Consider the following 13,572-nt stretch of genomic DNA (forward strand, 5'->3'; position numbering starts at 1 on the left):
TCACTTGCCCAGCTTGTATCAGAGCCCAAATAGGGCTGTCTACTATACTACCCTTGTTCACCCTGGGTCCTCTTAACCTCCTGCCACCCCGTCTCCCACCCCCTGCTCCAACCACGCTCATACATATGTCCATGTAGACATGTGCATGTGTGTGTGCACACACATACCAAGCTCATTCTCACCTCCCTGCCTTTGTTTACGCTGTGCCCTGTCTCTGCCCATGCCTCTCTAACTATATTCCACTCAGCCAGGGACAGGGAAATAGAAATAGGAACACTATCTAGTCCTACTCTTTGATTTTATAAAAGAAGAAACTGAGGCCTAGAGAGTTTGAGTCACACAAGCAATGAGTAGCTTAGGTAATATTTGAACCCAAAAAGCTACTGACTGCCACACCGGTGTGCTCTGCACTGCACTGGGAACCAAAGAATCACAGTGAACTCTTAGAAGCGGCCACAAGGTGTCTTCCTTCCCCAGATGCATACACATTCTGCCAAGCGGCATGGAGATCAGAACTCATTCAAGGGATCTCCTTTCCTGATATGAGCATCCCAGGCTGCTGCTGCCACCTCCACCACTACACCACCACCAGCAGCATTGACTACCTCCATCTTTTGTTAGGCCAGCTTTTTTTTTTTTCATTTTCTGGGGGCAATGGGGGTTAAGTGACTTGCCCAGGGTCACACAGCTAGTAAGTGTCAAGTGTCTGAGGCCAGATTTGAACTCGGGTACTCCTGAATCCAAGGCCGATGCTTTATCCACTGAGCCACCTAGCTGCCCCTAGGATTTGTTTTTCCTTGTCTTTGTGTATTAGTTGTAGACAACTCTGGGTTAGTAAAGTTTGATTCCATCCTTAGGGATGTTACTGGAACACAGCTGCTGGCTTTCCATTTCCACAGCTCAAATGACCCGTTATCAATGTCCTACCTTCTTTACCTTGGAAAGAACATTTGATCCTTTCAAAGGATAACAAGATAACTAGGCTTTGTAGAACATCCCCAGGCTAGTTCCTCTTTTCCCTTTATTAGTCTGAGAATCACAGAATCTCAGAATTAGAAGAGACCCAAGAGACACTGCAGTCTAACCCATACCTAACAAGAATTCTTTCTAAAACATGCTTTACAAGGAGTCTTTAGTCTTCACTTAGAGATCTCAAGTGAGGGGGATTCTACTATGTCCTAAGGCAACTCATTATTCTCTGGATATTTCTAATTCTTTTTTTATTCTGATAGTATTTTATTTTCTCCAATTACAAATAAATACAATTCTTAACATTCATTTTTTGGGGGCAGGGCAATGAGGGTTAAGTGACTTGCCCAGGGTCACATAGCTAGTAAGTGTTAAGTGTCTGAGGCCAGATTTGAACTCAGGTCCTCCTGAATCCAGGGCCAGTGTTTTATCCACTGCGCCACCTAGCAGCCCCAACATTCTTCTTCTTCTTTTTTTTTTTTTTTTTTTTTGGTGAGGCAATTGGGGTTAAGTGACTTGCCCGGGGTCACACAGCTAGTAAGTGTCAAGCATCTGAGGCCGGATTTGAACTCAGGTCCTCCTGAATCCAGGGCCAGTGCTCTATCCACTGCGCCACCTAGCTGTTCCCTTTTAACATTCATTTTTTTTTTCCAGGGCAATGGGAGTTAAGTGACTTGCCCAGGGTCACACAGCTAGTAAGTGTTAAGTGTCTGAGGCCGGATTTGAACTCAGGTACTCCTGACTCCAGGGCCGGTGCTCTATCCACTGCACCACCTAGCTGCCCCACCAACATTCATTTTTAAAAGAAATTTTGGGTTCCAAATTTTCTCTCTTCTTTCCTCAAGTCCCCCCTCCCTAAGATGGTAAGCAATTTGATATAGATTATATATTTGTAATCATATAAAATATATTTTCATATTAGTCATGTTGTCAAAAAAGAAATAGATCAAAAGGAAAAAAAACAAAAAATAAAATGAAAATAGTATGCTTCAATCTGCATTCAGATTCCCTCAGTTCTTTCTCTGGATACAGATGACATTTTTGCTCATGAGTCCTTTGGAATTGTCTTGAATCAATGTATTGCTGAGAATAGCAAAGTCCCACCAAAAAAAAACAAAAACAAACAAAACAAAACAAAACACTTTGTCTCTTTTGGGGCATCTAGGTGGTACAGTGGATAGAGCACCGGCCCTGGATTCAGGAGGACCTGAGTTCAAATCTGGCCTCACACTTGACACTTACTAGCTGTGTGACCCTGGGCAAGTCACTTAACCCTCATTGCCTTGCAAAAAAAACCCCACCAAACCTTGAGAATAGCAAAGTCATCGTAGCTGATCATTGTAAGATATTGCTATCACTGTGTATGATGTTCTCCTGGTTCTGCTCACTTCATTTTTCATCAGTTCATGTAAATCTTTCCAGGTTTTTCTGAAACCTGCTTGCTTGTCATTTCTTATAGCATAATAGTATTACATTACATTCATATACCACAACTTGTTCAACCATTTCCCAGTTGATGGACATACCTTAATTTCCAATTCTTTGCCACCACAAAAAGAACCGCTCTAAATATATTTTTTTTACAAATAGGTTCATTTCCCCCTTTTCTTTGATATCCTTGGGACTTCAGATAGTTTTCAAATAAACTAGTATCTAACCTTTACTCTTATTATCTTGTACTTGTGAAGTTCTTTTTGAACCCAAGTTGGAAAATTTACATTTGTCTTTATTCAATTTCATCTTAATGAATTTGGCTCAATGTTCTAGCCTATTGAGATATTTTTAAAAATGATTGTTGATTATTCCTCTTGACTTTGTGTCATCTACAAATTTGATAATCCTTTATCCAAATCACTTATTAAAATGTTAAACAATATAGTAACTAGCAAAGATCCCTGAGGTGCTCTGTTGGAGACTTCTTGCCAAGCCAACATCAAACCATTAATAACTACTTTTTGGGTCTGACCATTCAACTAGTTCCAGATATGCCTAATTGTATGATTGTCTAGCCCACATCTTGCCAATTTTTTTCTACAAGAATATCATGGGGACACTTTTTCAAATGTTTTGCTGAAATCTAGGTAAGCCATACTCATAGCATTCCCCCGATCAATCAACAAACATTTCATAAGTACCTTATATGAGCACTTATATGAGGCACTGTGCTAAATTCCAGGGATACAAGTGCAAAGAATGAAACCATCTCTACTTACAATGAGTTAACAGTCTAATGAGGGAGATGAGTAGCATATATTAAAACATATATAGTGGGGGCAGCTAGATGGCGCAGTGTATAGAGCACCAGCACTGGAGTCAGGAGTACCTGAATTCAAATCCGGCCTCAGACACTTAACACTTACTGGCTGTGTGACCCTGGGCAAGTCACTTAACCCCAATTGCCTCACCAAAAAAACAAACAAACATATATAGCAAAATACAAAGTAAATAAATACAAAGGGACACCAAGTAGATGAATATAAGATAGTTCATCAAAAAAGGAAATAAGATTAATTTGGGGTGACTTGTTTTTATGGTGGGGAGGAGGGAATCCAAGAAAAAAAATTTTAATAGCTCTCCTGCTTAAAAAATAAAATGCCTGAAAGTCAACTTATGTCAAGAGCTGTTCTTAATGAAACCATGTTGAATCTGTGGTCATGGCTTTCTTTTCTTGATGCCCCTTTAATAATACATTCTAGAATTTTGTCTGGAGTTGAAGGCAAGCTCATTGGCCTATAGTTTAACAAGCTCTTACCTTTTTGGAAATTGGGCTGACATATGTCCTTGGAAATCTGGTGGTAGTGCCCCACAGTCTTTCAATGATCACTGACAGTGAGCCATCACATCTGCTGGATCTTTCAATATTCAGTTATGTGCTTCATATGGATTCAGTGGCTTGAAATTACTCATCAAGAGAAGATAGGTGCTCTCTTGCCCTCTACTTACTTGTCTTGAGTATCAAAGTAGAGTAATGGTCCAGAGGATCCTTAGGTCTCTCTAGCTCACATTTTTTTTTGTACCTGTTCTACCTCCAGTGGGTGAAGAGTCTGGCTTCCTCAGCTTCTTGAAAGGGGACCTCATCATCCTAGACCATGACACTGGTGAGCACGTCATGAATTCTGGCTGGGCCAATGGAGTGAATGAGAGAACCAAGATACGAGGAGACTTCCCTACGGACTGTGTGTATGTAATGCCCACGGCTACGGCACCTTCTCGGGAAATTGTGGTAGGTATTGGGACAGGTTGGCAAAGTATGGAGAGCTGTGTGGCCCTGGGCGGGAGTAGCCTGTCTTGGGGGTTGGGAGGTCTGGGCTCTTTGCTTTTGGTCACAGTTTTCCAGAACTGTAATAGCTTTCCCCACCCCCCACCCCAATCTCATAGGATTTGTAAAGTGCTTTACAAATCACTGTGTCTTATCCCTTCACTTCACAGAGGAGGAAATTGAAGCCCTAAAGAGTTAAGAGGTTTTTAAAGACCAACCCTGGTCATGGGGCTCCAAGTAGAATGCTTGTGATGTTTAAAATCCAAGCTCTTTATACTGAAAGGGTATAGCATAGTATAATTTAACTACATGGCTCCTTGAAGCCTCCCCAGATCCCTCCCGCTGGTAGCCGTCTCTCTCCTAGCTGACCTCAGAGCTCTTCGTTTTGTATCCCTCTCAGGCAATTATTGTGTTCTATTATTTTGCTTCAAATACAGGCTATCCTTCCCCCCACCCCCACCCCGCTCCCACCAATCTAGCTTGTACAGAATTCAAGGGCACTGATTTAATAAGAAAATGACGGTAAAAGTGATGTTAAATGGAATTTATTTAGATTGAAAGAAATATATTTGTAAAAAGATGTGCACTTTAACTACAAATCCTCACTTCTTTATTTCTGAGAGCCATGATTTCATCCATGTGGGTACTCCTATCCCCAGAGAATATCTGCAGATTCCTCACTCCCTCTTCTAGCCCATCACCATTTACTTAGTACCTCCCCTGTACTAGGCACTGGGCTATATGTACAGATGAAAAGATCCCAACTCGTAGTGAGCTTACATTCTAATTTGAGAGACAATATGTATGTATTTGTGTATGTTTGTACAGAATAAATATATGTGTGTATATAACATAAAAATAAGCACTTAAAACATAACTACTATAAATGATGAGAATAAATTGTGATATACAGATATATCTTTATCTATGGATATATCTAATGTTGAGTCATTAATATTGAACTCTCAGCCAACAGTACAATAGCTCATGCCTGAATGAAGCTTCTCTACTGCACGTATTTTCTCAGTGAGGCACATCACAGCCTCCTTGGGCTTGGGGACGCTAGACAGCACTTCAGCACCATGCCTCGGGGCCATTTCAAATAGTGAAATCATGACAAAAAGCACAAAATTGCAAAATAAATGATACTAAATGGACCGCGAAAAAGACATGTTTATAGTAGAAGAGCTGAAACAAGAAGGCAGAGAATCATTTTGTTCACCCTCAGATAGGAACACGTGGAGGCGACTCAAATCTTTCACAACTCTGCTGCGCATGTCCATAAATGACCACAAAAGTACTATGAGTATTGATTTTAGGGTTATAAATAAATTTTAGTGAGTAGGCGAATTTGCAAAAACAGAATCTGTGAGCAATGAGGATTGGCTACATAAATACAGAGAGAGAGACAGAGACACAGAGACAGAGAGAAAGACAGAGACACAGAGAGAATGAATACAAAACAAATGTCATATAGTTAGGGAGGGAAGGCCCTAGCAGTTGGGAAGATCTTGTAGTCCAGATGTTCTTAACCCTTTATTTTGTCTTGGATCCCTTTGACAGTCAGTGATTCTGGTGAAGCCTATGGACCCCTTCTCAAAATCATGTTTTTAAAATGCATAAAATAAAATCTATCATATTACAAAGGAAACTAATTATATTGAAATCATTCCAAGTTCACGGACCTCCTAAAATCTCTCCTTGGACCCCTTAGCAGATCTGTGGAATCAAGGTTAAGAACCACCAATATAGATAGTGGTTTCTTGAAAAAGAGAGGGATTCTGTGAGACAGAGTGGGGGAGGGAATGCATAGCAAGCATGGAGGGTGGCCAGTACAAAAACATGGAGATGGGAAATGGAGCATCACATGGGAGGGACACAGAGAAGACCAATTTGGTAGGATTGCAGAGTGGGAAAGGGGATAATGGCTAATGACACTGGAAAGCTAGTTTGGGGCCAAGTTGTGAAAGATTAACCTCAATGGACCTCAATTTCCTTATCAGTGAAAGAAGTGGAATTGGACTAGATGACCTCTGGGGTCTCTTCAGCTCTGTGATCCAATGATTAATCTCCTGGGATGGTCAAGAGTCTCTTCACACTCAACTAGGCTGGTGCTATGGTTTCTCTCTCCCTCTCTTCCTTTATCTTTCTCTTATCTTTCCTCTTCTCCCCTTCCCCCCCCCCCACTCTCTCTCCCCTTTTCCCTCTCCCTTTCTCTCCCCTTCCTCACCCAGGCCTATTTCCACATGATGGGGAATCATTAAAGAAACACTTCAGAGAAGGTCACAGAAGATATATTTAGTATATAGTCATTTGGTATTATTATTTTCCTTGTCTAGTATAATAGAAAGAATCCTACATTTGGGGTCATAGGTTGGATTTAGAACTGAGATTTTAGAGGTACAATCCCCTCATTTTACAGATGAAGAGCTTGGGTCCAGAGAAGTTGACCAAACAACTTGGTAAGGGTCCCACAGCTCATAAGTAATAGCAGAGTAGAGATTAGACCCAGGTGCTCTGACTCCAATGCCTGCAGGCTCTCCACTATACCACAGTCCCTCCTAAGTCTGAGGACCTGGCTGTGTGACCATTAAGCTCCCTTTCTCAGCCTTAGTTTCCTCCTCTGTAACATGGTTGTTGAGAGGAAATCATGGGTAAATCTTAAAGTACCACAGCATCACAAGGGCTGTCCCATGAAGCATACTCAAGGTCGCCATTCTTAGCCACATGAAAGCTTTGGAGGGTTTGCTTCCTGCCATGTGTGGCTCATCTCTACACTTGGAGATGATGAAGAATCTTCACCTTCAGCTATAGAGCTAGAAGAGCTGATCACTAAGTGTATAAAAGGGGACAAACAACCCCTCCTCCTTTCTGGCTATGAGTGTGTCAGGTTTGAGTGGGGGAGGGGGAGGGGCCACTGGCCTCTCCAACTTTCACGTGGCCATGAGCACATGGCATCCAAAGCACCTGTCCTGCCCAGGTAAACCTGGGCTTTGGGCTGCTTGTTTTAAGTCTTCCTGATCTTATGTGCATACCTATCCTGGGATGGATGTGTCCAAGTTTGGACCACTCCTCTGGTTAGTGGCAGTCCTCTTCAGGAGTGTTGGAGCGGTTGCCCACGATGCCTTACTGCCCACCCGAGACCTCTGGACCTCTTGAAATCATGAGGTCCCCTTCAAACCTGGATGTACCCACCTTGAACCCATTCACCTAAGATCAGGAATATACAAGAGACCAACCAAAGACACAGCCCAAATCTAGACTCAGACTTTCCTTGGCAGGGCATGTGCTTTTAGATGCCATATGCCAATGGTTATAGGAAGGCCCTGGAGCAAAAGAGGAGGATCCGGGCAAGCTGCTGCTCCCTCTATTTGAATCTCAAGAAGCAGCTCCCAACAATCATGAAATGGTTTCTAGCTGGAAGGGAAGAGAGAGGTGGAGGGATAGATCGCACCCTGTTGTAAATCTACAGAATTAGGAGCTCTTCTGCATCCAGAAAGGAGAGCCTTCATCATCTCAAAGTGCAAACCCCTGAGAGATGGGACACATGGACAGAAGAAGCCCACCACCACCACCACCACCACCACCAAGCTTCCATGTGGTTACCAACAAACAGGAATGGCCACCCTGACCTGGCTCCACAGCATGGCCCTCAGCATAGAAGACATGGAAGCTTTGTTGGTGGTGTTTTTTTTTCCTTTTTGAAGAAATCTCATCCTAAGGGAGTAGCCTAGATTTAGCCTATTGTTCTATTTTATATTAAAGTGACTCGTGTGCTCATTGTCAGTTTTCACGGGCATTTACTATGTACCTGAAGGGCACTAGGCACTGTGCTAGGCTCAGGTGACATCTATACAAAAATGAGACACTCCCTATTCTCAGGGAGCTTCCATTCCACTTCTAGACACCCCCACTAGACTAGGAGGTAGAACTGGCTCTTCTTCCCTTTTCTTTTCCTTCCTTCCCTCTGCAGTGCCTGGCTTAGGGCCTTATGCCATTGTTTAGGATCTGAGAGCAGGGTGATTTCTTCCCAGATGGTGCTCCCTCTGCCAAGGAGAACTGCAGTCCCTTCAGGCCTTTGGGACCTGGATGGAATTAACACAAGGCTCTCACTTCCTTAGGCCTTAATCACGATGACCCCAGACCAGAGACAAGACATCATCCGCCTTTCCCAGCTGCACATGGCAGAGCCTGAAGTCCGAGTGAAGCCCTACACCCTGGAGGAGTTCTCTTATGATTATTTCAGGTACTGGTCCCTAACCCCAAGCCTAGCAGCCTCAGGACTTTCTCCTCACTAGGAACATGATCCCAGACCCTGGTTTTCCAACACCTTCTGGGCCAGCAATATGGGTACCTTTGAAAGATACCGGGTATGTATACAGTGATGGTGCAATAGGTTGGATGGGCAATTTGGGGACAGAAGATCCGGATTCAGGAAAAGCTGGGTTTGAATTCTGTCTTATCTGTAAAATGGAGATAGAAAATTATAGCACGTTTCATGGGGTAGATGTGAGGATCAAAAGAAATAATGTATGTAAAATGCTCTGAAAACCTCAAAACTCTATGTAAATGTCAGTTCTTATTATTATCCTCAAAAGGATCTGTGTAGTGCTCATTGTGGGTAGCTCCCAGTGTGGGAACTCCCTTTGCTTTCAAAGATCAGAAGCCCTGGGACCTAGCAGAGAAGTTCTAGTGCTAATGCCTTAGGCATTTGGAAGTTAAGTGACTCATCCCTTGTCTAGCCCTTGTCTGAGAACCATCCAGCTTAGTGGCTTCTGAAATTGCCAGATAGGAAGAGATGAGAAAGCTCCTAAGAAGCCTGCTTTTCCTTCTCCAGTCTTCCCACTCCATCATTTCTGCTCAGCCTCTGAGAGATAAAGAACAGTGCTCTGGCTTGGCTTCCTGTGGCCTTGCTTAAAACTACCCCTTTTCACCTGTGTTTGGCACCCTCCTAGGCCCCCACCCAAGCACACTCTAAGCCGGGTCATGATCTCCAAGGCCCGGGGCAAGGACAAGCTATGGAGCCACACGAGAGAGCCCCTGAAGCAGGCCCTGCTGAAGAAGATTCTGGGCAATGAGGAGCTGTCCCAAGAGGCCTGCATGGCCTTCATTGATATCCTGCCCAGGAGTGATATGGGGGTGCTGGGGCATGGGGACCAGCTGTCACTGAGCCCTGGAAGGGAGGGAGCCCAGGGAGGGTCAGGGGCATCACCAAGACATTCTGAGACGGGGGAAGAAGAGGAAGCCTGAACTGTCTAGGCTCAGAACAGGCTAGAGGGGAAAGGTCTCTGTCTTGTGACTAAGCTCTGCATAGTCCAATGACTGCTAGCCTGATCTATAGGGAAAATCAGCACCAGGCCTGTGATAGGCTGAGTTCACCCAGCAGTGTGGGACAGTGGACTGGGAATCAGGACACCAGGGTTCAAGTCTCAAGGCTGCCACTAACACGGTTAGTTTCCCTAGGCATTTTTTTCCTGCTGTGGTCCTCAGTTTTCCTCATCTGTAAAATGAAAGGTGGAGCCAAGGGATGGATTGCTAAGATCTCTTCCAAAGGAAGGCTAAGGTCATATTTCCTCCTCTTCGATGGAAGAATCTTTTCCCCGTTCTGCCCAAGAATCATTCAGAGGGCTTCCCTCTATGCCACTGGTCTAGCCAGGCCCAATTAAAAAAGAGAGAAGAGTAAAAGAAAATACCCAAGAAGATAGACACACAAGACAAACAAGGTATTGAAAAATAGAAACTCACAGGAAGAGAGGAAGGCAAAGTGTAAGAGGTGGAGGTTGGGCACCTTTGCAGGAGATTAATAGACATTCATAACCTTATGAAGTCCCAAATCACATGCTAGGCCTTGGGAGAGATCGATCCTGTCCTCATGAAGCTTACAAACAAGTAGTATCTATTGATTCACTGAGACGGGGGAAGGAGGGTACAAGGAAGAATAAGAGAGGGTCCTTGCCCTCAGGGAGCTTACAATCTTAGGATGACCTTAATTTTTTTTTAATTCTTTTTTTTTTTTAAATGAGGTAATTGGGGTTAAGTGACTTGCCCAGGGTCACACAGCTAGTAAGTGTTAAGTGTCTGAGGCCGGATTTGAACTCAGGTCCTCCTGATTCCAGGGCCGGTGCTCTATCCACTGTGCCACCTAACTGCCCCAATGACCTTAATTAAAAAAATATATATTATTTCTTTGTTTTAATTTTTCTCGTTTATATGTAAAGATATTTTTTGAGTTCCAAATTTTTCTTCCTCCCTCCCGAAGCCAGGAAGCAATTTGATATAGGTTATACAGTAAATCATGTCAAACATAATTCTACATTAATCAGAACAAAAGGAAAAAAAACACAAGAAAAAATAAACAACAATAATAACAAAAAAGCAACAACAAAAGTGAAAATTGTATGCTTCAGTTTCTATTCAGACTCCATAGTTCTTTTTCCACCATAAACCTTTTGGTCTTGGATGACCTTAATTTTTAGAGTTAATCTTAGGTCATCTTTCCTGAAGAAAATAAAATGGACACACAGGAAACTACCAGTCTACCCAAATGAAAGTACTAAGGCCATGTAGAATCAAGGGTGTGATTGTATAAGGGAGACAGAAAAGGGGGAGAGAGAATAAGATGTCCCCATTTGATCAGGAAGGCAATGTGGTAGAGTTAAAAGAATGTTGGACTTCGAAGTCAGGAAAGACTGGGGTTCAAATCCTTCCTCTTGCATTCACTGTTTACGTGATCATAGGAAATTCACTTTAAAGTCTTTGAACTTCAGTTTCATAATCTTCAAAATGCAAATAATACTGCCTGCAGTACCTATCTCACAGGGTTTTGTGGGAATCTAATGAAATAATATATATAAATCATTTTTGCAAACCTCAAAGTCATGTCAGTTGCAGCTCCCATTATTATTACGCTCATGATAACTCTGTCAGTTGGGCAGGGCAGGCATATAGATCTCCATTTTAAGGATGAGGAAACTGAGAGCCAGGGAAGAGAGTTACCCAAGGTCAAACGTTAGGTTACTGACCGAGCCAGGATTCAAACACAGTTCATGGGATCATAGAATTTAGGACCAGAAGGGACCTTACATGTGGTCAGATCCGTTCAATCTACAGATGAGAAAACTGAGGCCCAGAAAGGTTTAGTGACTTCTGACGCCAAGTTCAGACTCTTACCAGCTCCACACCCTCCTGAGTTTTCTTTCTAACTTAATGGTCTCTGGTTGAACATCCAGTCGCTAAGTATCTGTTAGAAATCCTCTCACCACAGTCCCAGGTTAGTTCTTAGTTGGAGCTTGGTTAGCGTTTCCTTGACAGGTGGTGTACCCATGCTCAAGTACATGGGTGACTACCCCTCCAAGAGGACCCGCTCTGTCAATGAGCTCACGGACCAGATCTTTGAAGGGGCACTGAAGGCTGAACCCCTGAAGGATGAGATCTACGTACAGATTCTTAAGCAACTCACTGACAACCACATCAGGTATGTAGCTAATAGGAGGGACCCAGTTGTTAGGCAGGGAAGCCAGCAGACAACAAGAGCCACCCCAGTTTTCTGCCTCCACATGCCAGATTCCCACCCATCTCTCAAGGCTCATATCAAATACTACTTCTTACACTTAAAAAAATCAATTCCCTGAACATTTATTCAGTGACTACTATGGGCAGGGCCTAGGGGACTGACTGTAAGTGTCTTGAAGGCAGGCACCATTACAATCACACCCCATGGGAGACTGCCTGCCAAGCCTGTTTGTGAAGTTAGCCCATCTGTGGGTTACCAACATTTTCAATGAATTGAAATACAACAGGTACCTAAACATTCATTGGAAGGAACCTTATCAGTTCTCTTATTTAATAGATGAGGCACCGAGAGATAAAGCAGATTGTCTAAGGTCACATAGTCAGTGAATGGCAGTCGCAGAGTCCAAGTGTTCTGATAGCCAGACCAATGTTCTTTCCCCTGCTCAGAGATGTGCTGGAGTCATCTCTAGCTGGTGCCCTTTGGAGAGGTGATTGTTAAATTTCTAGTGTGAACACTTATTTATACTTCAGAAATCAACAAACAAGGGCCTGGTTTATTGTTTCTTGCTTATCTAGACTTAAGAAATGATGGAGAAAATATTAATAATGAAGATTCATCTTTAAATAGTGTGTCAGGCCCACTTTTTTTTTTCGTAGAAATTCAGTTGTTGAACATTTACCAGCACACTCTTGTCTCTATTCCATAGCTGCTTCAACTAGGAGAATATAACTAACCATGATGACAGTTCCCTCCTTCCCCAAGTATGTTGTCACCTTATGGGGCTGGGTCTGGAGCATACAGGAAAGCTCCCTGATCCCACCCTCCTATCCCCACTATGATGGGGGAATAGCATGAGCTGCTATGAAATCTGACCTGGCTGGTATCTCTCTGGTGCCCAGGTACAGTGAGGAGCGAGGCTGGGAGCTGCTCTGGCTGTGCACGGGCCTTTTCCCACCCAGCAACATCCTGCTCCCCCACGTGCAAAGGTTCCTCCAGTCCCGGAAGCATTGCCAGCTATCCACAGACTGCATGCAGAGGCTCCAGAAGGCTCTCAGGTATGGGCAGGGCTGGGATAGAATGCCAGGTGAATCCTGGGAAGACGGTTCTCAGACAAGCACAGGAGTGTTGAGTCATGGAAACTCAGCAATGTGAGAGAACTCGAGAAGGATTATGGGATAACAGAATTTAGAATTAAAAGCATCCTTAGATAACAAATGCACTCCCTTTAATTTACTTAAGTGGTAAAAATATACTTTCTTTCCCTTATCCTTCCTATTCCCCTGGGTGTCCACCTCTGGGATTTGAGGCTCTGATGGGTGAGCTTTTACCTTACCTTGCCAGGAACCAAGCCTCCCCAACCCTTCTTGGCCATCTTCATGCCATGCCACCTCTCACCCTCTCCTCTTAGCTCCCCTGCATGTGTTGTCTTTCCCCTATTAGAAGGTAAGCTCTTTGAGGGCAGGAACTCTCTTACTTGTTTAGTATCCCCAGCACTTAGCACAGTTGCTGGCCAATGACAGTGCTTAATAAATGCACGTGTGCTTGCTTGCTCGCGCGCTCTCTTTTTCTCTCTCTCCCTGTCTCATTCTTTCTTTCTTTCTCTCCCTCTGTCTCTTCCTCTCCCTTCTTCCCTCCATCCATCCCCCTCTCTCCTTCCTTTGTCTGTTTTTGGCTTCTTATCAATCTGTCTGTCAGTTTGCCTGTCTATTGATTACCTCTCTACCTATCAACTATCTGCCTTCAGTGCTGAGGCGAGGTGTGTTACCTTTTTCATGATACCCCCAGAAAATCCTTTTCTTTCCTCAAACATTCCTAGAGCAATTTATCTTGA

The 13,572-nt window shown here is 43.5% G+C and overlaps 1 protein-coding gene across 1 annotated transcript in view; it reads left to right on the forward strand.

Moving 5' to 3' along the window:
- Positions 1 to 13,572, forward strand: part of MYO7A (myosin VIIA) — a 185,590-nt gene that overhangs the window by 146,681 nt on the left and 25,337 nt on the right. Inside the window, 5 exon segments of the mRNA XM_043994596.1 lie at positions 4,002 to 4,192; positions 8,350 to 8,474; positions 9,184 to 9,341; positions 11,549 to 11,702; positions 12,641 to 12,796. Of these exon segments, the coding sequence (XP_043850531.1) occupies positions 4,002 to 4,192; positions 8,350 to 8,474; positions 9,184 to 9,341; positions 11,549 to 11,702; positions 12,641 to 12,796 (784 nt within the window).

The sequence above is a fragment of the Dromiciops gliroides genome, chromosome 3 (assembly GCF_019393635.1).
Source record: "Dromiciops gliroides isolate mDroGli1 chromosome 3, mDroGli1.pri, whole genome shotgun sequence".
NCBI classification, from domain to species: Eukaryota; Metazoa; Chordata; class Mammalia; order Microbiotheria; family Microbiotheriidae; genus Dromiciops; species Dromiciops gliroides.